Source organism: Mobula birostris, chromosome 3 (assembly GCF_030028105.1).
Source record: "Mobula birostris isolate sMobBir1 chromosome 3, sMobBir1.hap1, whole genome shotgun sequence".
NCBI classification, from domain to species: Eukaryota; Metazoa; Chordata; class Chondrichthyes; order Myliobatiformes; family Myliobatidae; genus Mobula; species Mobula birostris.
This window is the reverse complement of record NC_092372.1, coordinates 61,775,096-61,799,516: the sequence shown is the minus strand read 5'-3', so window position 1 is coordinate 61,799,516 and position 24,421 is coordinate 61,775,096. Positions and strand designations below refer to the sequence as shown.

The 24,421-nt window shown below is 39.3% G+C and overlaps 1 protein-coding gene across 2 annotated transcripts in view; it reads left to right on the top strand.

The window, feature by feature from the left end:
* Positions 1-20,193, top strand: part of LOC140195075 (PGAP2-interacting protein-like) — an 81,258-nt gene extending 61,065 nt beyond the window's left edge. For both annotated transcript variants that reach the window (XM_072252723.1, XM_072252724.1), the window contains 3 exons: positions 2,371-2,432; positions 12,825-12,980; positions 17,475-20,193. In XM_072252723.1, coding sequence (XP_072108824.1) covers positions 2,371-2,432; positions 12,825-12,980; positions 17,475-17,589 — 333 coding nt within the window. In that variant the 3' untranslated portion in view covers positions 17,590-20,193. The remainder of the gene's footprint in view (positions 1-2,370; positions 2,433-12,824; positions 12,981-17,474) is intronic.
* Positions 20,194-24,421: the final 4,228 nt, after the last annotated feature.

The window sequence follows — 24,421 nt, the reverse complement described above, 5'->3', positions numbered from 1 at the left end:
TTCTTTCATGTCTATCCCTCCTGAATATTGAATATCCCTGAATGTTGAGCTCCCATCCTTGGTCACCCTGGAGCCATGTCTCTGTGATCCCAACTATATCATATTCAATAATAACTATCTGCATATTCAATTCATCCACCTTGTTATGAATGCTCCTTGCATTGACACACAAAGCCTTCAGGCTTGTTTTTACAACACTCTTAGCCCTTATACAATTATGTTGAAAAGTGGCCCTTTTTGATTTTTGCCCTGGATTTGCCTGCCTGCCACTTTTACTTTTCACCTTACTATTTTTTGCTTCTACCCTTATTTTACACCCCTCTGTCTCTCTGCACTTGTTTCCATCCCCCTGCCACATGAGTTTAAATCCTCCTGAACAACAGTAGCAAACGCTCCCCCTAGGACATTGGATCCAGTCCAGCCCAGGTGCAGACCGTCCTGTTTGTACTGGTCCCACCTCCTCCAGAACTGGTCGCAATGCCCCAGAAATTTGAATCCCTCCCCCTTGCGCCATTTTTCAAGCCATGTATTCATCTGATATCCTCTTATGTCTACTCTGACTAGCACATGGCACTGGTAGTCATCCACAGATTATTACTTTTGTGGTCCTACTTTTTAGTTTATCTCCTAACTCCCTAAATTCACCTTGTAGGACCTCATCACGTTTTTTTACCTATATCATTGGTACCTATGTGAACCACGACCACTGGCTGTTCACCCTCCCACTCCAGAATGTCCTGCAGCCACTCGGAGACATCCTTGGCCCTTGCACCAACATACCCTCCTGGAGTCTCGTTTGCGGCCGCAGAAGTGCCTATCTATTCCCCTTACAATCGAATCCCCTATCACTATAGTTCTCCCACTCCTTTTCCTTCCCTTGTTGTAAGCCTATATGATCAATTAATAGCTTGGATATTTTCAATGTCTATTTTTGTAAATTGTCCCTAATCCACTGATTTTTAAAATTTTATTTTGACAGTCAATAAGCCAGGGACCCTGACTTACTGGACTGTTAGAGCAGATAAGGGGACAGAAAAATGGCTGCAAGTTAAACCTGTTCTTCATTGCAGATTCTTCCTATCCAAGTTTTTCCAGTTTCTGTTTCACATTTCCAGCATCTACAATTTCATGTTGTAATTATACTAAATTTTATTGAAGTGAAATTCTGATCTTGGATAGCAAAATGTTGGTAAAGAAATTCAACCATATAGAACACGTTTCTGCTTAGTTGTGTGATTGAATTGTAAATTGATTGCCTGGGTATGAACAGATTTGCACACATTTGCAGAGTGAAATATTTATTCATACTTTTCTTGGTGTATGACTTGATTCTGCCTAACAGTTAATATTTCAATTTGAAAGATGCAACTTTCTGTTTCTGTTTTGGACTTCAGCCACCTTCCTGGTCCCGCTTGGGGCATGGAGTAAATTATTCATGCTGAGAATTTCTACAATTTGCTGAAATAAATCATGTATCATTAACATCAGCATCTGTAAAGGGTCAGTGAAAGCTGTGGGAGCATACCTTCATCAAAACTTAATAAGGGGCTTAAAGATAAATAGTTATGAAATTCATAGAAGAGGTTGGAGAATACATATTTTTAAAATAGCGAAAATGAACAAGTTTTTTAACATGTATGAAGAATTAATAAATACATGCTGTGCCAAGGATGTATTAGGGGAATCGAGAAAGTATGTAGAATGTGGAACATAGAATAGCACAGCACAAGAAGAGGTCCATCAGCCTACAGAGTTGTGCCGAACTAATTAAGTCACTAATCCCTTTTGCCAGCACGTGCTCCATATCCCTCCTTTCCCTGCACGTTCATGTCCCTATCCAAGACACCTCCATCCTAACTGCTTCCACCACCACCTCTGACAATGCATTCCAGGCACACATCATATTCTCTGCTTTCAAAAACACTATTTGCCTTGTACATCTCCTTGGACCCCCCCCCCCCCCAACATCTTTAAATACATATCCTCCAATATTAAACATTTCAACCATAGAGAAAGAGTTTCTGGCTAACTATCTATGCCTCCCATTATTTTATAAACCTGTCAGGTTTCCCCAGTCTCTGTTTCTCCAGAGAAAACAACCCTAGTCTGTCCAACCTCTCTTTGTAGCCCATATCCTCTCCACGTCCTTCTTTAAAAGGCAAGTCTGTTGTGCACCAGGGAAATATTTGATATGCTTGTGAGTAAGTTAGTTATGATGCTGACTGTAAAAGTACTAACACAAGATTTCTGGAGTAAATATATCATATTTTAGAACTAAAGAATAAAAAGAAGTGTTTTATTTTAGTTCTATTAAGTTAGTAGCCTGTGTCCAAAATTCCTATATCCCGTTGATCAACCTCTTTCCTTTAGGACATAGATCAAAGTGATCAACATAGATGGTGCGAGTACATCATGTATCGTGGACTAATAAGGTTAGTTTCATTATTTTGGTATAAATCCATGATAATTTTATCTAGTAAAAATAACAATAATTATGGATATTTAAGCATTGGCATGACTTCTAAAATTCATGGCATAACATGTTAGATTGAATCCATCTGTGGCACATGTGATCAATCTTCAATCTATATGGATGGCAGCTGCATTTCTATCCAGAAGAAGAATTTCCACTGGGGAGAACTGGCACAATAGTTTGTTAGTGCTGCTCAAAAACTTAACCTAAACATTTTGTATAAGTAGGGTTACTTTCATTTTCCAAATAACGTTTACAAATACTTACAACATGATTTATACCCATGTTTATTTTTCCTCATATTTTCCTAAGAAATGTTTGAGATTTAGATCTGTTTTCATGAAAGGCTTGTGAAATTCCAATGAAGAGACACGTTGGAAAATTTGTGTGTCATTCATATCCAATCCATTAGGTTTGTAATTTGTTCCAGTTATGCTGCCTTACTTTTGGTTTAGTGTAGAAAGAAAGCTATTTTTTCCCTCATCCGTGAAACCACAGTGGCGTAGGAACAACTCCCAGATCTGACTGCTGCAGTGATAGATAAGTATATTTCAGCAACAGGAAGGTTACCTTTTAGTTTTGCATTTCAGTAAAAAGGTTGGGTTACAGAAGACTCAACAAATGAAATGTTGGAACATACCACTTCACCAACTATTTCTGTTTTATTTTGGGAAGTATGGAGCTTCCTCCATATTGCACTAAAGGGTACTTCCATGAGACGGTGGTGTTCTCTGCTTTTCACCTTTTGAGACTGAAGCATTCCTGCAGATCGTGTTCAGGAGGTGTGCAGACAATGCTGCTTTTTCTCTCTGTATAGCAGCCACTACCCTAACTGTTCTATTTTACTAAGCACAAAATATTACACAAATAACAAACTATTTCATGTCATCAACCCTTGCAGTTTTCTTCACAACACCGAAGGTGCACATTCAGTTTAAAAAGAAATTCCTTTAACTAACGTAACTTCTTGCTACCTCTTGCAGAAGTGTTTCTTATTATTTTGTCTTTGTTTATATTGCCCTAAAATACATAATACAGATGGGAAAACCTATCTTCAGGATACACTGCTAGAACTAGAATCTACCTCTGGCCCCAGCAGATAGTCAACCCCAGCACTTCTGTATCACTATTCCTAACTGGCTAGTAGCTCACAAATCCTTCTCCCTGATCTTTACTCAGAACATCTTTTCTACCTGAGAACTTATCAACTGCAGGATATCATCCTGGAAACACTTCTGAAGCTGAGAAAAACAACATTTGCTACAAGCAATCAGCACATTCATCAGCATCCATTTTGGAAAAAAAACATTTAATGACTTTGAAGGAGCTGCACTCAATATTTTAACTTTCCCCAGATGCCTACGCTGACCTATCAACTGTATTTTCTTTGCACTGGCATCCTGAAACATTAGCAAGTGTCCAAACTATGTAGAATTGCAACAACAGCATGAAATAAACCAGCAGGTAATCTGCAAAAAGGTTGATTCTTTTAAAAAGTACAGGAAGTGGAATTTTTGTTCTGAACAGCTGAGTGAGACTGTTTGCTGGAATGTGGAGCATGAAAATAACAATCTTGGTAAAACAAATAACAAACCGATTTATCTGATTCTTCTGCATTGGATGTTTGGGTGAATTCAGCTGAATTTTTTTTAACCAAAATGGCATCCATCGTGTTTCAATCAGGAGTACTCACATACCATGCATGGCTTTTTTGAAATTTGATATAATATCAGTGCTCCTGGGCACAACTGCACCTCACCCATCCCTCCCTCTCTCTCTCTCAAAGACTCATATTTTTGGCCTTCTAATCTCTTTCTGCACCTTTCCATATCATATTTCCCATTCTTTGCTCCTTTAACATTTTTATTTCTGAACCCTCATTCCCATTTTCTATTCCTTTTCTCAGCAAATGACTCTGGTACAATTTCTCCCCTACCCTCTCCCCCCCCCCCCATCATCCCTTTATTTTCCAACGTGTTACTTTCGCACAACTTTTCTCTTTATATAATTTGATTATCTTATTTTCTTACCATCCCAGAGGATTCGTAAGGCTGCCATTTTGTGAATCACACAACAAATGACCATTTAGGGGGCTGATATGCAATAACTGCGATAACCAGTTCACAAAGGGGATACTTGAGGGTGAAGTTCTTTTCACCTTAATGGCAAAGGAGGGAAAAAGGCTAAGACCTCTGGTATATTTGGTGTAAGTAGGAAGGAACTTGTGGGATCATGAGTTCTTCAAATAATTTTAATCTTTTGTTTCTTTAAATTCTCCCATTTGTATCTTTGTTTAAACATTTCATAGTGGTTATTGATGAAGACTATTGATGGCACTTTGAACTGGTTCACAGTGACACACGGTGGCCACTGTCTGCAACTGCAGGCAGCAGCCAACAGTTTATCTGTGAGTTACTATTACCATGAATCAGGTACGTTTTAGATGTGATCTTTAGCACTGTGAACCCCTTCTGCATGTAGATAAAAGATAAATGATACCTTTAAAATATGATTGCTATTGACTAAACATAGAATTTCCAAATAAAAAACAGAAAATATTGGCAAAACACAAGTCTGGTGGTGAAAGAAACAGCTAACATTTCAGGTTGGTGATCCCAGTTCTGATGAAAGATCTGAAATCTCAATTGGTTTATTTCAGATTTAGAGCATCTACAGTAGTTTAAATTTTCTATTATAATCTTAGCAATTTTAGTAGCAGTAATACAGTAACTATATAATTACTACAGTAACTATATTGAATAGAAGATTCCAGATACTGCCTCAGTTATTCTGCTGATATAAGAATTCAAATCTGACAACATTCACTTTCTGCTTTTGGTGTTCCTGTGAGTTAATTAATCCTTTTAATTTTTTTTACGTAAGAAACCTAAGAAATAGGAGCAGGAGTAGGTCATCTGGCCAATTGAGCCTGTTCTGCCATTCAATAAGATTATGGCTGATCTGGCCATGGACTCATCTCCACCTCCCTGCCTTTTCCCCATAACCATTAATTCCCCTACTTTGCAAAAATCTATTCAACCTTGTCTTAAATGTATTTACTGAGGTAGCCTCCACTGCTTCATTGGTCAGAGAATTCCACAGATTCACCACACTCTGGGAAAAGCAGTTCCTCCTCATCGCTGTCCTAAAATCTACACTCCCCCAAATATTGAGACCATGTTCCCTAGCTCTAGTCTCACCGACCAGTGGAAACAACTTTCCTGCCTCTGTCTTATCTATCCCTTTCATAATTTTATATATTTCTATAAGATCTCCTCTCATTCTTCTGAATTCCAGTGAGTACAGTCCCAGACTTCTCAATCTCTTCTCATAGTCTAGTCCCTTCATCTCTGGAATCAACCTGGTGAACCTCCTTTGCACTGCCTCCAAAGCCAGTATATCCTTCCTCAAGTAAGGAGACTAGAACTGCACGCAGTACTCCAGGTGCGGCCTCACCAGTGGTCTGTACAGTTGCAGCATGGCGCCTCTGCTCTTAAATTCAATCCTTCTAGTAATGAAGGCCAACATTCCATTTGCTTTCTTGATAGCCTGCTGCACCTGCAAACCAACCTATTGTGATTCATGCACAAGCACTGCCAAGTCCCTCTGCACAGCAGCATGCTGCAATATTTTACCATTTAAATAATAATCTGCTCTTTCATTTTTCCTTCCAAAGTGGATGACCTTGTATTTAACAACATTGTACTCCATCTTACACAGCCTTGCCCACTCACTTAACCTATCTATATCTCACTGCAGACTCTCCATATCTTATGCACAATTTACTTTTCCACTCAATTTGGCATCATCAGCAAACATAGGTACATTACACACCATCCCCTCTTCCAGATAGTTAATGTATATCGTGAATGGTTGAGGGCCAAGCACCGGCCCCTACTGCACACCGCTCACCATTGATTGCCAACCAGAGTGACACCCATATATCCCAACTCTCTGTCTTCTATTAGTTAACCAATCCTCTGTCCAAGCTAATACATTACCCCCAACTCTATGCATCTTTATCTTATTGGTAAGTCTTTTATGCGGCACCTTATCAAACGTCTTCTGGAAATCCAAGTAAATAATGTCCATCTGCTCCCCTCTATCCACTGCTCTCATTATATCCTCAAAGAACTCCAGTAAGTTTGTTAAACAGGACCTGCCTTTGCTGAATCCATGCTGTGTCTGTCTTTGTATTGGGTTGAAATTTTGTCATACTGCAGAAACTGACATTCAGTAACAATGGGAAGGTAAAATGAGGACCAATGATGCTTTGGGAAATGGTATTGTTATTACTGGAGACACATTCACATTGTATTTTTTAACAGACTGCCCAGAAAGCAACTCTTTCTCTTCCTTTCTTTTCTCTTTCTGCTGCTGCTCCCCTCTCTCGGTTTGCTGTTGCATACAGGTACGTGGTGAAGCTGTGGAGCACACAGAAGAATAACACAGCTCCAGATATTCACTTTACCCAGTTTTGTAAGGATCAAGAGCAATCATTTCTTGGATCCATTTCTTTCCAGATGCCTTGCTATTTCTTTTTTATGGATAGTTTCAAGCATCTTCTCCAACTACAGATGTTAAACTAACTCTCCTATAGTTACCTGTCTTTTGCCCACATCCTTTTTTGAACAGTGGCATGACATTCGCCATCTTCCAATCCACCAGGACCTGCCCAGAGTCCAGAGAACTTTGGTAAATTATCACCAAAGCCTCTATTATAACTTCTGCCATTTCTTTCAATACCCTGGGATGCACTCCATCAGGACCAGGGGACTTGTCTACCTTCAGGCCCACAAGTTTGCTCAGCACTACCTCTTTAGTGATAGCTATTGTATCGAGGTCCTCACCTCCCATCACATCCATTAATTTAAAATTTATTATCATTGATTTATGTGCCCTGAAATTTCTTGATTTGTGGCAGCAGTACAATGCAAAGACATAAACATCTATATATCACAAAAATAAATACTGCAAAGAAAAGAAAGTGTCCAGGGTAGTTCATGGACAGTTCAGAAATCTGATTGCAGAGGGGAAGTAACTGTTCCTGAATCACTAAGTGTGAGTCTTCAGGCTCCTGTACCTCTCGCTGATGGTGGGAATGCGAAATGTGCGTGACCGAAATGATAAGGGTCCTTAGTGTTGGATGTCACCTTCTTAAGACACAATCTCTTGAAGATGTTCTTGATGGTGAGGAGGGCTGTGCCTATGATGGAGATGGCTGAGCCTACAACCCACGCAGCCTCTTGTATTGGAGGCTCCACACCAGGTTGTGATGTGACCAATCGGAATGCTCTCCACTGCACATCTCTTTTAATTTGTAATCCTTTAGCGACATACCAAATCTCCTCAAACTTCTAGCAATCATGAAGAAAGCTACTGTGCCTTCTTCATGATTGTATCAATGTGTTGAGATCAGACTGGATCTTCCAAGATGTTGACACCCAGGAACTTTAACTGTTTATCTTTTTGACGTCTGACAACTCAGTGAGGATTGGTGTGTGTTCGCCCAACTTGTCCTTCCTGACATCCACAGTCACTTCCTTGGTCTTGCTGATGTTGAGTGAGAGGGGTTGTTTTTTTTTCTACACCAGGCAAGCAGCTAATTTATGACAGAATAGATCTGTATGACTCCTTGTTATCAACAACAGTGGTAAGTACTCTTGTTGATGGTGTATTTGCGATTGAGTTTGTTGGTTCCCATAGTTCTGCAGATGACACGTTGGTGATATTTGTCAGAGACTTATTCAGGCTAGCCTGGTTGAAGTTTCCTTTGATGATCAAGAAGGCATTAGGATACACTGACTTGTGACTGTTGATCATGGTGCTCAGCTCCTCTAGGGCCAGCTTGATATCTGCCAGCGTGGAATGTGCACTGCCAGGATGATGGTGGAGAATCCACTCAACAGGTAGAACAGGTGACACTTGACCGCCAGACGTTCCAGGTCAAGGAAGCGGGGCTGTGATAGAATCACCACGTATGTGCACCATGGTTAATTACTCATGAAGCAGATGAGTGTCTTAACCTGATGCCACCATCCTGTCCATACAATGGAGAATTCTGCAGTCCTGTTCCGAGAACTTCAGTTTTATTTTCCGGAGACTATACATTTGCCAGGAGGATGGAAGTGAAGGGTGGCCTTTGGGCCCAGTGCTTCAGTTTTATTTTCCAGAGACTGTACACTTGCCAGGAGGATGGAAGTGAGGGGTGGCCTTTGGGCCCGGTGCTTCAGTTTTACCTAGGTAGCTTTCCCCTTCTAATTCTGCTCCTGCCATGGACACTTACTTTTCTCTTGTTGACTCCCTTAAGGATTTTGCTTCCCTCCTCTCATAACCTGGGGAAATGAAACTCATTCTCTAACTCTGATTACTAAAGATTTTAGAGACTTTTGATAATCAATTGGTGATAAGCTATCTTCTGATAGCAATGAGCTGATTGGATTCTGAGGAATAGATGGCACTTTGGAAGCCTGATTTTGATGATGGATTGATTGGTGTATTTTTGTCTGATGGCAGCTGACTGTCAGAGAGTAGCTTGGTGTGATTTCTGATAGCTATTTATCCGCAAATTGGTGAAATGATGAACTTTCTACTCCACGTAAAAAAATGATTTTATTCCTCTCAATTTATGGATTATTTCAATAGATAAGCTTGTCGACTGTCAGTTTAGTATTGTTTATGCATTTTAATTAATTTTTGATATACGATATGAATAAAATGAACACGAAAATACATTGACTAAGGTTTCCAAATCATTGTTTCTGGAGAAATATTTGTGCATAACCAAATCTTGGGCATTTTATTTTACTATTTATCTCTGACATCCAATCATGGTGGTTGATAGTATGTGGTAAGACTGTTATTGATTGGAACAGCATTATAGAACAAGTTATTGCCTTCAGAACAGCAAGAGGCAAATGGACAAGAAAGACATGAGAAAATAGTGGAAGGCCAAAAAATTATAAAATGGTGTCAGGGGTCAACATTCATCAAGTACTGAAACAAAAAGGTTTTAAACTAGAACTTGATAATTCACCAACAGGTAGGTGTTAATCAATGTTTTTATATTATCACAAGATTATTGGAAGTGAGTGATTATCCATTAAGGAAGAGGGAAATATTCATAAAACATTCTGAATTTCACATTCACTGTTCAATTCAGAAATGTTGAAGGACATTTCTAAAATTTGTCCTATTTGCCTTAACAGTTTTATCTGCATTACAGATTCAAATATATTTCAATTTTAAATATATTTTAATGATTTAGAAGAAAAGCAAATGTACTGTAGTATGTTTGTGGATGACATAAAAGTGGGTATACTGTAGGTGGAAGGCATGCTTTGACGCGGATACAGTTTGTAAGATAAGTATTATTCGGTGAAGTGGGCAAATTTGGCCCACATGGGAACATGTGAACTTCACTTTGGAAAATAGTGTGGAAAAAATACGTTGTTGGAAAAAGTCTGCAGAAATGTGCATCACAATGGGTTTGGGGGCCCTTGTGTATGAGACACAGAGCTGGCATACAGTTACAGCTCATAAAATGTAGCATTTACTCCAGAGAGGTTGGAGTACAGAAGTAGTAGAGTCTTACTGCAGTTCTACAAGACACTACTGAAGCCATATCTGCTGAGAATAGTTTATTCCCCTTTATTTAAGGAATGATGTATCATCACTGGTGTCAATTCAGAGAAGGTTCAACATATGGAGGAACTGTTTCTCTAGGAAAGAAAAACATGTTGGATCTGTACTCATTTAAAAAAAATGGATGAGAGGCAGTCTCAATGAAGCATGTATGATTTATAGGGAGATTGTTTAAATGTTGGGAGGATGGCTTCATGTATGGGAGAGTCTAGGACCCAAAGGCACACACAGTTAAAGGGGCTGCCTGTTTAACACTGAAACGGGAAAGAATTACTTCCCTCAAGAAATTCTGAGTTCTTGGAATTCCTTGTCACGGAAAGTTGTGGAGGATGAATCTTCAAAACAGATATTTAATTAGTAGGGGAATTAATCAGCAAGGATATGGGAAAGGGCAAGAAAGTAGATTTGAGGAAAGTTGAATTAGGCAATGATCTTATTGAATATATAGTAGGCTTAAGGTGCAGGATAATCAACTGCTATTCCATTTCTTTTGGTTTTATACAATAAAAGAAAAATTCAGGGTAAATATTGAGGAGTTTGGAAAACAGTAAATTCTGAATAATTCAGTTAAAATGAAGCCTTACTTTAATATCACTAAGATCAAAGAAGTGTAAACATATGCAGATCACCCAGCTTTTAATATGCACGTCTACACTGTGCAAGGGCAATGCAGCTCACTGCCCCAGCCATTCTTCATAGCCTTTTGCTTGCCAGTACTGATTTGGCTCCCTTTTGAAAACCGTGATTGAATTTGTCACTAAATAATTGAAATTGGATTCTCTGCATTTCTAAAAGTTTTTAAAAAATTAAGAAATGATAAACTACTATTAAGAAGCTTCAGCATTGCAATATATTTTAAAAACAGATTGTATTGTAAAATGTTGAATGTTGATCTATACATTCAAAGCAGTATGTATTATACGACCATAAGGCATAGGAACAGAATTAGGCCATTTGGCCCATTGAGTTTGCTCTGCCATTCTATCATAACTGATTTATTTTCCTTTTCAACCCCATTCTCCTGTCCTCTCCCCATAACCTTTGACACCCTTAGTAATCAAGAACCTATCAACCTCTGCTTTAAATATACCTGATGACTTGGCCTCCATACTCATCTGTGACAATGAATTCTACAGAATCACCTCCCTCTGGCTAATGAAATGCCTTCTCATGTTTGTTCTAAAGGGACATCCTTCTATTCTGAAGCTGCACTCTCTGATCCTATATCTCCCACTCTTGGAAACATTTTCTCCATGTGCATTCTATCTAGGCTTTTCAATATTTGATAGATTTCAATATCTGAGACACCCCCATTCTTGTACTTGATGTTAGAAACAGTTGCTGAAATCTGGAGCATTACACAAGCTGCTGGAGGCAGCATTTGTGGAGGGAAATAGACAATATTTCATGTTGAGACCCATCATCTAGACTGATAAACGGATGGGACTGATAAAGACATGAAGGAAAGGGATGGAGCAAGAGCTAATAAGTGATAGATGGATCTAGGTGAGAACGGGTGACAGGCAAAGAGAGGAGAAGAGTATGGAAATAGCAACAGATTCAGAGAAATGATAAGTGGAGATGACAAAAAGGCTATAGATGATGAAATCTGACAAGAATTGAGATGAGAGGTGTGGGTGATAGGCAGGTGGAGTGGATAGGGGAGGGGTAAGCAACAGGTGGCTGGAGTGAGTGTGGGAAGAACTGAATAGATTCGGAGACAGAAAAGGGGCAGAGGGGGTGCAGTTTACTGGAAGTTGGAGAATTCAATGTTGTTGCCATTGCGTTATTAACTACCCAGGCAGAATTACTGCTATTCCTCTAGTATGCATTTAGCCAAGCAGTAGAGGGCTATGATGGATGTTTTGGTGTGGGAACGGGGAGAAGAATTAAAATGGCTAGCAATTGGGAATTCGGAGTTCCTGGTGGCCATGGTGGGTGGATCTCAGCAAAGTGCACAGAAATTCATGAACATTGAAATCAGTTGAGTGCTTATTGATGAAATATTTTAAGATAAGGCAGGTAGCCAATAATCAAAAATGTTGCCTATTTGACTAAATTTTTTACACATGGTTATGCTTATTATTTGCATACACCTTCATAATCTATTTGATAAAAGAGAAAGGTATATCATGTATATGGCAAAATTCTCTTTCAACCTCTAAGAGCATGAAAGAAGTTGTCTCAAACTATTTTTCATTTTTAAAAAAGGCATTGAAAATTTAAATCCCATGATATGCCTACGTCATAGTATTTAGATTTACATTGGTTGACCCTTGCTGTTAAAGGTGCTCAATTCCATTGGTCAAGGCAGTCATAAATTATTTTCATGTTTCTATCAGATACAGTTTTGGAATTGTATAATCGTCCATAATTCTCTGGGCAATGTTTAAGGAAGGATCTTGTAACAGACTACAATAGGAAAAAATAGATGGTTCAATCAGAAGACTGATTGAAGGATCAACCATGAATTTCCACATAATAATTTATATTTGGTTAAAGAGCTGAAATATATTTCCCCTCTTTCTAACTTGAGCTAACCTAGGACAGACATCATTTCCATTACATAGCTGAAGGTAGCAATAGCAAAACAAAAAGGAGTTCATGTTCCTGTTCCAAAATGTGTGAAAAAGACTTCCTACCAATTGTTTTCATTTTATTTGACATCAATTTAAATCCACTGGGAAGTAACTATCTTTTGTTTTAGGTTGGGCTATGCCCGCATTTCACATGGTGGTCTAAGTGATACGGAAGTCCAGTTGGGGAAATTTCGGATTCCTGATGACCAAAATCATTATGAAGATAATAACAAGGTTGAAACTGATCCTGAAAAAGTACCTGAAGAAATTCACTTTAACCCCAGGTGAGTGACAGTAAAGGTACCATCAAGGGAAGATGATGCTGATAAACTAATATAGCATATGGCCTTCAAGCAATGTAAATTGTTTTTCGTATCCTTGTATAGAAGGAGGCTGTTCGAGCCTACTGGGTATCCTGGCTCATGGCGAGTTCTGTTAGGCCCATTCTTTTCATTCTCTTACTTGTAACTTATTCTCTCTCACATGCTTCAACTCTCCCTTAATTCTCCTGCTACCTCCCCACATTAGGGGCAATCCACGATCACAAAGAAGGCACAAAAACCCCAAACGGTTAGCATCCAAGGTCAGGATCGCTGGCATTATGTAGCAGCAGCACTAGACGTTGCATTCCTTAAGTGTGCCTCAGTAAAGGTGACACAAGTAGAAATCAACTGAATTGATTAGCCTATATCTGTTTTTCACTTAATCCTCATAGCCCCAAATGTTTCTCATCATAAGCGTTTATCTGGGAGAGAAAAGAGATCAGGAGAAAAAAATACTATAATTAAAGAATTCAGTTGAACTCTTTGCCATTTCTCAAAGTGATCAAAACAAATTCCAGGAGACTACAATAATCAGGAGGCACATTATCTGACATCATATCTATATCATCATAACTTGGCCTTAGCCAAGAATGTAATTACCTTTGGTGTTTTTGACTTGATTTGTAGAACTTGAATAAGTGCTCGTCAACAGGTATTATCCAAAGGACTTGATACAAAAATCTCATTAATAATACATAGGGGTTATTCGATAATTAAGATCTCATCAGCTCCATTTTGGATATAAAAGGGATTTAAAACATTTATTTATTTTATTTATTGAGATACATCACAGAATAGGCCCTTCTGGCCCTTCGAGCCACACCACCCAGCAATATCCAGTGATTTAAAATGACAATTAACCTATTGACTAGTACCTCTTTGGAGTGTGGGAGGAAACCTGAGCACCTGGAGGAAACCCACGTGGTCACAGGGAGAACGTACAAGCTCCTGACAGGTACCAGCAGGAATTGAACCCGGGTCGCCTGTACCATAAAGCGTCATGCTAACCACTATGCTACCATGCCACCCACAGAACACTAAAGCACAGTACAGGCCCTTCGATCCATGCTGTTGTGCTGACCTTTAAATCCACTCCCAGGTCAATCTAATACTTCCCTCTTGCATATTCCTGCTTGTTTCTATCATCCATGTGCCTATCTAAGATTCTCTTAATTGTCCATAATGTGTCTACCTCTACCACCAATGCTGGCAGCATGTTCCATGAACCTATCGCTCTCTGCATTTAAAAAAAAATTGTACCTCTGACATTCCCACCTGTACTTTCCTCCAAAACTATAAAATTGTGCTCTCTTGTATTTGCTATTTCTGCCCTATTTGTGCCTCTAATCATCTTGTACACCTTGGTCAAGTTACCTCTCATCCTCCTTTGCTCCAAAGAGAAAAGCCCTAGCTCGCTCAACCTTTCCTTATAAAGCAGTATCCAGGTAAACCTCTACACCTTAAAATCTCCACACTCTTTCTATAATGAGGTGACCAGAAAGAAGCACAATACTTCAACTGTGGTCTAACCAGTTCTATAGAGCTGCAACATTATCTTGTGGCTCTTGAACTCAGGCCTCTGACTAACAAAGGCCAACATACCATATGCCTTTTTAACCATCCTGTAAACTTGTGCAACAATTTTGAGGGATTTATGAATGTAAACCCCAAGATTCCCCTGTTCCTCAACACTGCTTAAAATATATATATATATATATATATATTAAGAGCAGCGCAATCAACCTCCTGGATGGGGGATAAAAGCTTCTGCAGATCTTCTTAAAATTACATGCTCTTTATTTTAAATATGTGCCCTCTGGCCTTAGAACACCTTGATCACAGGGGAAATCACTGTCTACCTCTCATAATTTTGTACATCATCAGATTCCCACTGAGTTTCCTCTGCTCCAACTAACCTGTTTCTCTTTTTTTTCCAAAGTCTAACAAAGGATCCTCATCTGAAACATTAATGGTTTCTCTTTCCACAGATGTTGTCTGACCTGACTAGTTTTCACAGTATTTTCTGTTTTTATCACGTCGGGTCAGTCATCCTTATCCTACATGCATAAACCTAGCCTGTGGGACAGGTTCCACCACTGTACTATTAAAAACTTATTACACAGGCCTAGAAGTTTAATGGTTATCAGCAGATATGTGCTGATTAGCTACCCCCATTAACCCATTTCAGCTCATGCTAATACATTAGTACTTTCTGTGAATGCCAGCTATATTTACCCCTAAATGATTGATTTACCTAACAAACATAAGGAGTCTCAGCACCAAGGCCTGTGATACATCACTGTGTAAGCCAATCTTGGATCCAGTTTACTAACTTGCTCTGGATCCCATGGGTTCTAAACTTTTGCACCACATTTCCATGCAGGATCTTGCCAAAGGCTGTATTAACTGTACTGCCCCATGAAAATGTCAAATTGGTCAGTCATGATCTCCCGCTTTGATTAATCCTTGCCTTTACAAATGTAGATTAATCCCGTTTCTTAGAACTTTTTCCAAAAACTTCCTGTCACTGACATTAGATTCACAGGTCATCAATTACCTGAGCAACACACACAAAATGCTGGAGGAACTCAACAGGTCAGGCAGCATCTATGGAAATGACTGAAATGTCAACTATTTATTCAGTTCCATGGATGCTGCCTGACATGCTGAATTCCTGCAACATTTTGTGTGTGTTGCTGTGGATTTCCAGCATCTGCAAAATTTCTCGTGTTTATGATTTCCTTCAAGTACCTGGCTTATCTTGCTGGCCTTCTTAAATAAGGGCACCACATTTCCTGCCTTCCAGTCAACTGATATTTCTTCTGTGGCTAGCAAACATTTAACCATTTGTGAGGGCCCCAGTGATTGTACAGTATTAGCTAAGAATGCATTTCTTTGGATTATAGAAATTTGTTCATCTTTAAGCCTGCTAAGAAATCAAATACCTTCTACTTTTTAATATTAACTTATTCCAAAACTTACCTCTCTGAATTCTCTAGGAAGATTATTTTTCCTAGTGAACACAGAATTTAATCACTTACCAATGTTCTCTACTTTATGCCCATTTACCTCTTTGGTTCCTTTTGAACCACACTCTTTCCCTGGTTACCCTCTTCCCCTAAAATATATTTATAAAATGCTTCTTGATTTTTTTTTGACATTTTCTGCTTCCTCTTCCCTTACTGATTTCTTTATGAGTTACCCTTTAAACCAGGGGTTGACACCCTTTTTGCCTCTGTGGGTTGCATCGCGTATTAATGAGTGGATGGTGGGTCAGATAAATGCCATAAAAGACTTGAAATACGGGAATTATCCATTTAAATACATCTAGTTATGTTTTGCCTCAAATTAATGAATAACGCTTGCAAGAAAATCATTTGTGCTTAAGGTTGCCTACCCCTGCCCTAAACCTTCTATTCTCATGTCAGGTTTCCCTGCATTTTCACTTTTCAATACCTGTGATAGGCTTGATATGTATAGTCACTACAAATGTCCAAAGTGCTCTCCCACTGATTCTCCAAACGTTTGTCTAGTTACAGTCCAAGACAAGGTACAATACTTTACTTTATCCTATAGGATAATCTATGCACATCTCAAATCTCTCCTGAATGCAATGTAGACATTCCAGCCCATGTCCCCACTGTGCCTTTCAGAATCAGGTTTAATATCATTAACATACGTCATGAATGTTTTTGTTTTGGGACAGCTAAATAGTGCAATATATAATAAAACACTATAAATTACAATAAGAAATATATAAAAAAGAAATTAAATAAGCAGTGCAAACAAAGAGGGAAAGTGATGGAGCTGGCTGATTTTGCAATTTCTGCAGCTTTTTCTGATTCTGTGCAATGGCCCCTCCATACCAGATGATGATGCAACCAGTTGGAATGCTCTCCATGGTACCACTGTAGAAATTTGCTAGTCTTTGGTGATATACCAAATCTCCTTAGACTCCCAATGAAATATAGCTGCTTTTGTGCTGCCTTTGTAATTATATCAATATTTTTGGCCCAAGATCTTCAGAGATGTTGACACCCTGTAACTTAACTACCTTTCTACCTTTCTACCTTTCAACCTTTCTGCTGCTGATTCCTCGGAGGACTGGTGTGTGTTCCCTCAACTTCCCCTTCCTGAAGTCCACAATCAATTCCTTCATCTTACTGACATTGAGTACAAGGTTGCTACTGGGTCACCACTCAACCAGCTGATCTATCTTATTCCTGTACACCACCTCATCACTATATGAAATTCTGCCAACAATAGTTGTGTTATTGGCAAATTTATAGATGGTGTTTGAGCATGGGTGTAGAGAGAGTAGACCTTGAGATGGCACTTAAAAGTTCCATTGAAACAATGACTACATCAAGTTTATTACAAAATTATGTGGGATAACTGGTTAATTTATTGCTTGTTTTATGTTTTCATTAATACTATTAGAGCTTTTCCTCCTAGGTTTGGATCCTTTAAGATCGGACACAACTATGAACACATTCACCACTTTCATATGAACACCCCAAAGTACTTTCTTCATCTGAATGAAAAAAGGGAAAATAAAATACATACATGATTGCATTAATAAATATAGGAAACTTTTTAATATGCATTGAATATTTCTACATGTCAGTGAGGTTACATAACTCTTTATGAAGAATCTTACTGTGTTGACAGAAACTTTAGAAACTACCTACAAGAACAATGTTTTATAATAGAATCCATAGCATTTATTACTAAAATGAGAGCTTGTGACCTCTTTCATAACAAACTATGTTAGTGATTATTCGTTGCTTCCTATTATGTTCCACAAACCTTTCCAATGCCTCTAATTGTATTTATTCTTGTATAAGCTGAACAAACTATAGAAGAAAATCAAAAATACACAAACAGTTATAAAACTTCCTTATTGTTACCTCCATGAACTTGGAAATATTATAATCATGAATAAATTTACAGAAGATGTCCTTTCTCATGTTACGTACCCCGTAACTGGGTTGCCAAACCAGCAGAAATGGATCACTCAGTTGGAGTCTGGATTACTAGAACTAAGAAAGTTTTATTAAAGAAGCAAGCAACACAGTACTCTAATCAAAAGGATAATAAATGCAACAGTTCAGCAATGATAAACACACATGTACACAGAATTAGGATAACAGGATCAATCAAGCTCTATCGTCGTCTAGGGGTAAATGACCAGTTTCAAAATGACGCAAAGTTCAGTTCAATTGAATTCAATTCAGTTCGCAGTAATCACTGCCATGGGAGATGGACGGTGGGGTGAAGGAGAGAGAGAGCGCAAAACGAATGAATATTCAAACGGCTTCCACACAGACCTTCGATATTCTTCGCAGTCAGCTTTCGGGCGAGCCCTTTGTGATGTCTTCGGAGGTCACCAACCGTGACCCCTCCGTTTCCAGATTCGATCGTTTCTCTGCGGTGAACCTGGCACCCAGGCAAGGGCGGACACACACCAGGTTCCCGCTGATCGTGCCTTTCCACCCTGTGCGTCTATGGCTTGGTCCCACGATCAGCCTTCCAAAACTTCCCACGGACTTGTGGGAGGCGCACCGCTTCCAGGGTCTCGTTACCTCGTGGTGTCGTGTGTGTGTCCTGCCTTAGCGAACTTGTCCCTTTTTATCCCCCTGCTGGGGTATCGCCTGTCCATCACTTCAAACAGTTCAGGGTTCAAAGGGGGAGCCGATCTTGACAGCTCTCCTTCCGTTAAACTCTCCCGTCCCTTCATTAACATCTCCAAATGCTGCTCCATTGTTTTCCTTATCTCTCTTTCTCCTGAAGACAGGTGGCAGACCAACTGCTGATCCCACTGGTGCCAGCACAGGACAGCTAACATCTTAATCTATGTGTATTCTCGTCACACTCACATGAGCAGATAGCTGGGATCTGACAAGGCTATTCTTGATCTAGAAATGGTGGAAATAACTGTAGTTATGCTTTTATAATGATGGGTAATCTGCATCTTAGTTCCAAACACCATTACATCAAAGACCTACAGTCATTCAAATGGATTCCCCTGCAGCATTATGCGTCTTTACCTGTTTGGAAGATGTGCTAAAAAAATTGCACTAAATTTCAGTATGCCTTGCTGAATAATACTACAGTAAATATCTGAAACCCTCTCCACCCTCAGGACTTTGGACTAAAAAATTTTCCACACTATTGCATGCTACTCCAATGAAGGCCCCAACACACTTCTTTTTCATTTTTTTAATGCAACATGGCTGTGTAATATTTCAGTGAATCCGATGAGCATAAAAGGAATGGAACTAGAATCTCAGTGTGTTTAAAGGGAATAGGAACAGAATCCTCTCAGTTTCAGTCTCTATGTTGTAGCACTCCATACCTCAGCTCTGGTTGGAAAACCAGCCACATTCCTGACCACAGTCACACACCCAGTCCATAATCAGGATTCCAGTTCTGGCTACATATAACACTCGCACGGCCTTGGCACTTACTCAGGACTAATGAGTGAGCCAGATGTTGAACCACTGGGATTTTTGAACAGTACAGAATTATTGTTTTACTGTAAATAAGTTGTAGAAAACAAAATGGAAATATTTATAAAGTGGGGATAATCTTAATAAAATAGATAAGGGATAGAATACATTGTCTTTTTGAAATATGATTGTAGATGAAAAAAATCCTGTGAGTTTGAGGTTTGTATTAGAAACCTTCTATGCAAGAAGATCCTATAGCTTAGCTAAATCACTGAGACCATTTCCTTCAACTGACATCCTAAAAAAGTATTATTGGAACAAAGGTGCATTGTAGAAATCATTGGGCTCATTGTAAATAATTTTGAAGAAATAAATAATTAAGGTAGTCAATGGATCAGGTAGTGCCCAAACATTATAAATGTTAAGAAGCTAATAAGTAAACATTAGTTTCACTGTTCAGTTAACTTAAGGCTATAAGGTCAGAACTAGAATGAAATGTGAGGTTGGAAAGTTATTTAAAAATAGCTACCGAGACAAAAATCACTTGTGGCTTATCCTTCACAACAGTGACTATGCTTTAGAAATGAGAGCTTTAGAATTTCCTGAAAAGGATATGAAAGGTGTATATAAATGCAAGTCTTCCTTTTATAAAGAGGATGAAAAGTTAACTTTTGTAGAATATTAGCAAGAGATAACTCTAATACATACATGTCTTACATCCATTGTGCCTTCTAATAAAATTTGAAATTTACAATTTGTTGTTGTATCTGTTATATTTTGTACTTTTCCAAGATGTATATCATCTACCTTGAACTAATTTCCCCAAAAATTATCTTGGTGTAGACATTAAGTATCACTGTCAAATGGTCTAAATAAATGAGAGCATAACATACCAGCTACACTCAGTGGCCACTTTATTAGGTACCTCCAGTCCATGGTTTTCTGTTACTGTAGCCCATCCACTTCAAAGTTCAACGTGTTGTGCATTTAGAGATGCTCTTCTGCACACCACTGTTGCAACATGTGGTTATTTAAATTACTGTAGCCACCTTGTCAACTTGAACCAGTCTGACCATTCTCCTCTGACCTCTCTCATTACAAGACCTTTTCACCCACAGCACTGCCACTCACCGGACTTTGTTTTGTTTTTGCACCATTCTCTGTAAACTCTAGAGACTGCTGTGCATGAAAATCCCAGGTGATCAGTAGTTTCTGAGATACTCAAACCACCCTGTCTGGCACCAACAATCATTCCATGGTCAAAGTAACTTAGTTCAAAGTTCAAGTTAAATTTATTGTCAAAGTACATATGTGTCACCATATAAAGCCTAAGCATCATCTTGTGGACAATCACAGTAAATATAGGAAAGACTATCGAATCAATGAAAGGACGGACAGGACACCCAACAGGGTGGACAAGGGCACCCAACAGGATGGACAATACCCAATGTGCAAAAAAAAAACCAACAAACTATACAAATACAAAAAGAACAAGAACATATAAATAAAGAAATAATAAATGTCGACGAGATGAGATGAAGAGTCCTTGGAAAGTAAGTCCATAAGTTGTGGGAACAGTTCAGTGATGGGGTGAGTGAAGTTATCCCCTCTGGTTCAATAGCCTGATGGCTGAGGGGTATTAACTGTTCCTGAACTTGATGATTCAGGTCCTGAGTCTCCTATACCATCTTCCTGACGGCAGCAGCAAGAAGAGAGCATAGCCTCGATGGTGGTGGCCCTTTGATGCATGGTGCTTTTCTGTGACATTGCTGCATGTAGATGTGCTCAATGGTGGGAAGGGCTTTATTCATGATGGATGGGCTGTATCCACTACTTTTTGTAGGCTTTTCTGTACAAGGACATTGGTGTTTCCATACCATGCTGTGATGCAACAATCAATATACTCAACCAGATATCTATAGAAGTTTGTCAAATGTTTTAGATGACATGCCAAATATTCACAAACTTGTAAGAAAGCAGAGGCTTTCTTCATAATGGCACTTGCTTGCTAGATGCAGATCAGATCCTCTGAGTTGATAACACCAAGGAATTTAATGTTGATGACTCTCTCCACTTCTGACACCCAAGGGACTTCCGGTTTCCTCCTCCTGAGGTGAATAATTATCTCCTTGGTCTTGCTGACATTGAGTAACAGGCTGTCGTTGTGGCACCACTCAGCTAGTCTCCCTCCTATTTATCACCACCTTTGATTCAGCCAATGACTGCGGTGTCATCAGCTAACCTAAATACGGTATTGCAGCTGTGCTTAGCCTCATATTCCTAAGTATAAAGTGATTAGAGCAGGGGGCTAAGCACACAGATTGTGGTGCAACTGTACTGATGGAGAGTGGAGGAGATGTTGACAATCTGAACTGACTGGGGTCTGAAATCAAGGATCCAATTGCACAAGTAGTATTGAGGCCTCGGACTTGAAACTTATTGCTTAGTTTTGAGGTGATGATGGTATTGAATGGCAAGCTGTAGTCAATGAAAAGCATTCTCATGTATGCATCTTTGCAGTCCAAATGTTCCAGGATTATGTGAAGAGCTAATTAAATGGTATCCACCATTGATCTGTTGTGAAGGAAGGCAAATTAGAGAATATCCAAGTTGCTTTTAAGCAGGAGTTTCATCAACAGCCTCTCAAAGCACTTCACTATAGTAGATGTAAGTGCTACTGAATGATAGTCATTACCACGTCTTCTCTGGCACCAATATAACTGAAGCTTGCTTGAAGCAGGTGGGGACCTCAGAATGCCGAAGTGAGAAGTTAAAAATATCAGTGAACACTCCAGCCAACTAACAGGTTTTTAGTACCCAGCTAGGTACCCCATCTGTATCGGATGCTTTCATGTCAGCCTGAGAGACTGAAGACACAGGGTCATTGGGGGCTGTGGCAGTTTGTAAAGGCGCTTCCATGTTTTGATGGCCAAAGCAAGCTCAAAAGGCATTGAGTTCATCTTATGTGCTCATTACATTTCTTCCCCATTCTGATGTTTGGTCTGAAAAACAACTAAAACTCTTGACCACGTCTGCATGCATTGAGTTGTTGCAACATGATTGACTGATTAGATATATGTATTAACGAGCAAGTGTACCAACTAAAGTGTCCACTGAGTATATATTTATTAAAATTCATTCATTTATTTTTACCAATTGTCACTACTGTACAATGTATTTTAATTTCTAAGTAATTTTTCCATTTGTAACATGTATTCTTTCCAACTCCCTTTATTCCATCATCCTCTGAGCAGTAATTATTCCTTGTTTCCTCTTTAATTTTTGATAACCTCTGCCTGAGACACCAATGTTTTTAGGCTGTATTCTCATGTCTGAACAGTCTTTTCCTCATCCCAAATGTCCATTTATTCAGTTTACCAGTAACACACTATTAATCCCTTTTCCTGGCATTTGCTCACCAATTCAACCTCCAGTATATTGAAAACCATTGAGATGTCCATCACCAGCAAGTCAAGTTAGACAAGGGAAAGTGTATCACAGAGGCAGGAATATTTAGGAAGACTAGCAATAGAAAAAAAAGCGAATTACGAAGTGGGAGAACTGAGCTGAAGGGAAAAGTCTGGGAACAGTAAGAGATGATGAAATCCTACAAATGTTGAATGAATTAAAACAGCCAAATACTTGTCAAGGACAGAAGTGATAAGAGGCCTGGTATAATATTTAGATTTAACTAACATGACACATGGGACACAATAATGCCATGAAGGTAAGAATAATTAATAAAATGCTATTGAAGGTGATCTCCAGCATCAAAGCTTTGGTCTGAGTTCTAACATCAAACATGAATTTTGATTCTCTTAGAATTTGTGGGAGTTTGTGAGAGAATTTTATGTATGTGCAGTTTTTGTCAGCACAAAGAATTCTACATATTGGATAAAGAATATTTCGAGGATGAAATTGTGGATGACATGTTACAGTTGTACTAAGTGTTGGTTGCCCTGCACTTGGAGTATTGTGTGTAATTTTGGTCACCATGCAATAGGAAGGCTGTGGTTAAACTAGGAAGGGTGCAGAAAAGCCTCACAAACATGTCAACTTGATTTGAGGGTTTAAGTTATCACAAGAGCTTTGACTGGCTACATTTGTTTTCTCTGAAGTGTAGGCGGCTGAAAAGTGACATGATAGAAGTACCTAAAATGATTAGAAGCACATATATGACAGATAGCCTGTGTTTGTTTCCATGGTATGGGTACCTAAAACTACAGGGCATGGTTTAAGGTGGGGAGGAGATAATGGGATAACTTTTTCACACAACAGGTAGACAGTATCTGGAATGAGCTGTTAAGGAGGATGCTGTGGGCTCAAATGATAGTAATAATAGTATATAAGTGTCACTTGAATGAGCAGGCCACAGTGGAATATAAAATGATTGCAGGCAAGTACATATAGGCATGATAGCAAGCGTAGACACGCGTGGCCGAGGGGCCTTTCCTATGATACACAACTCCCTGAGAAGTGTTGGTATGCCAGTGAACTGACGGGAGCCAGCAGGACCGTCACTGAGCCTCCAGATCAAGAGGTGTGACCCGTGGACCAAGACACAAGCCAGGGGCCTGATCAGCCCTGCCTGGGTCGCCTGGGCGTCGAAATAGCCGATGACCCCAGGTTAGACCACTGAAGACGTATCGCAGCACATCCCAGGATATATCTCTGAAACGAGTGCGAGAATGACAAAAAAAATGCTATTTTAAGTCATTGGTGCGGAAGAAACCCTGAAATTCGCTTTATTTAAAGTGTAACCATAGCCGTGACCTCAACGGCACAACTCAGCCATCTGGCTCACTTCTCCCCTCCCCCAGTAAACATTGCGGCACGCTGCTCTCGGACGCTGATTGGCCCGCTGGCGCCTGTTGCTAGGATAAGAGCCCATACCTATTATTTACTGCATCGACGAGGTGTGGCTTAACTGGAGGAAAAGTAAAACTTGGT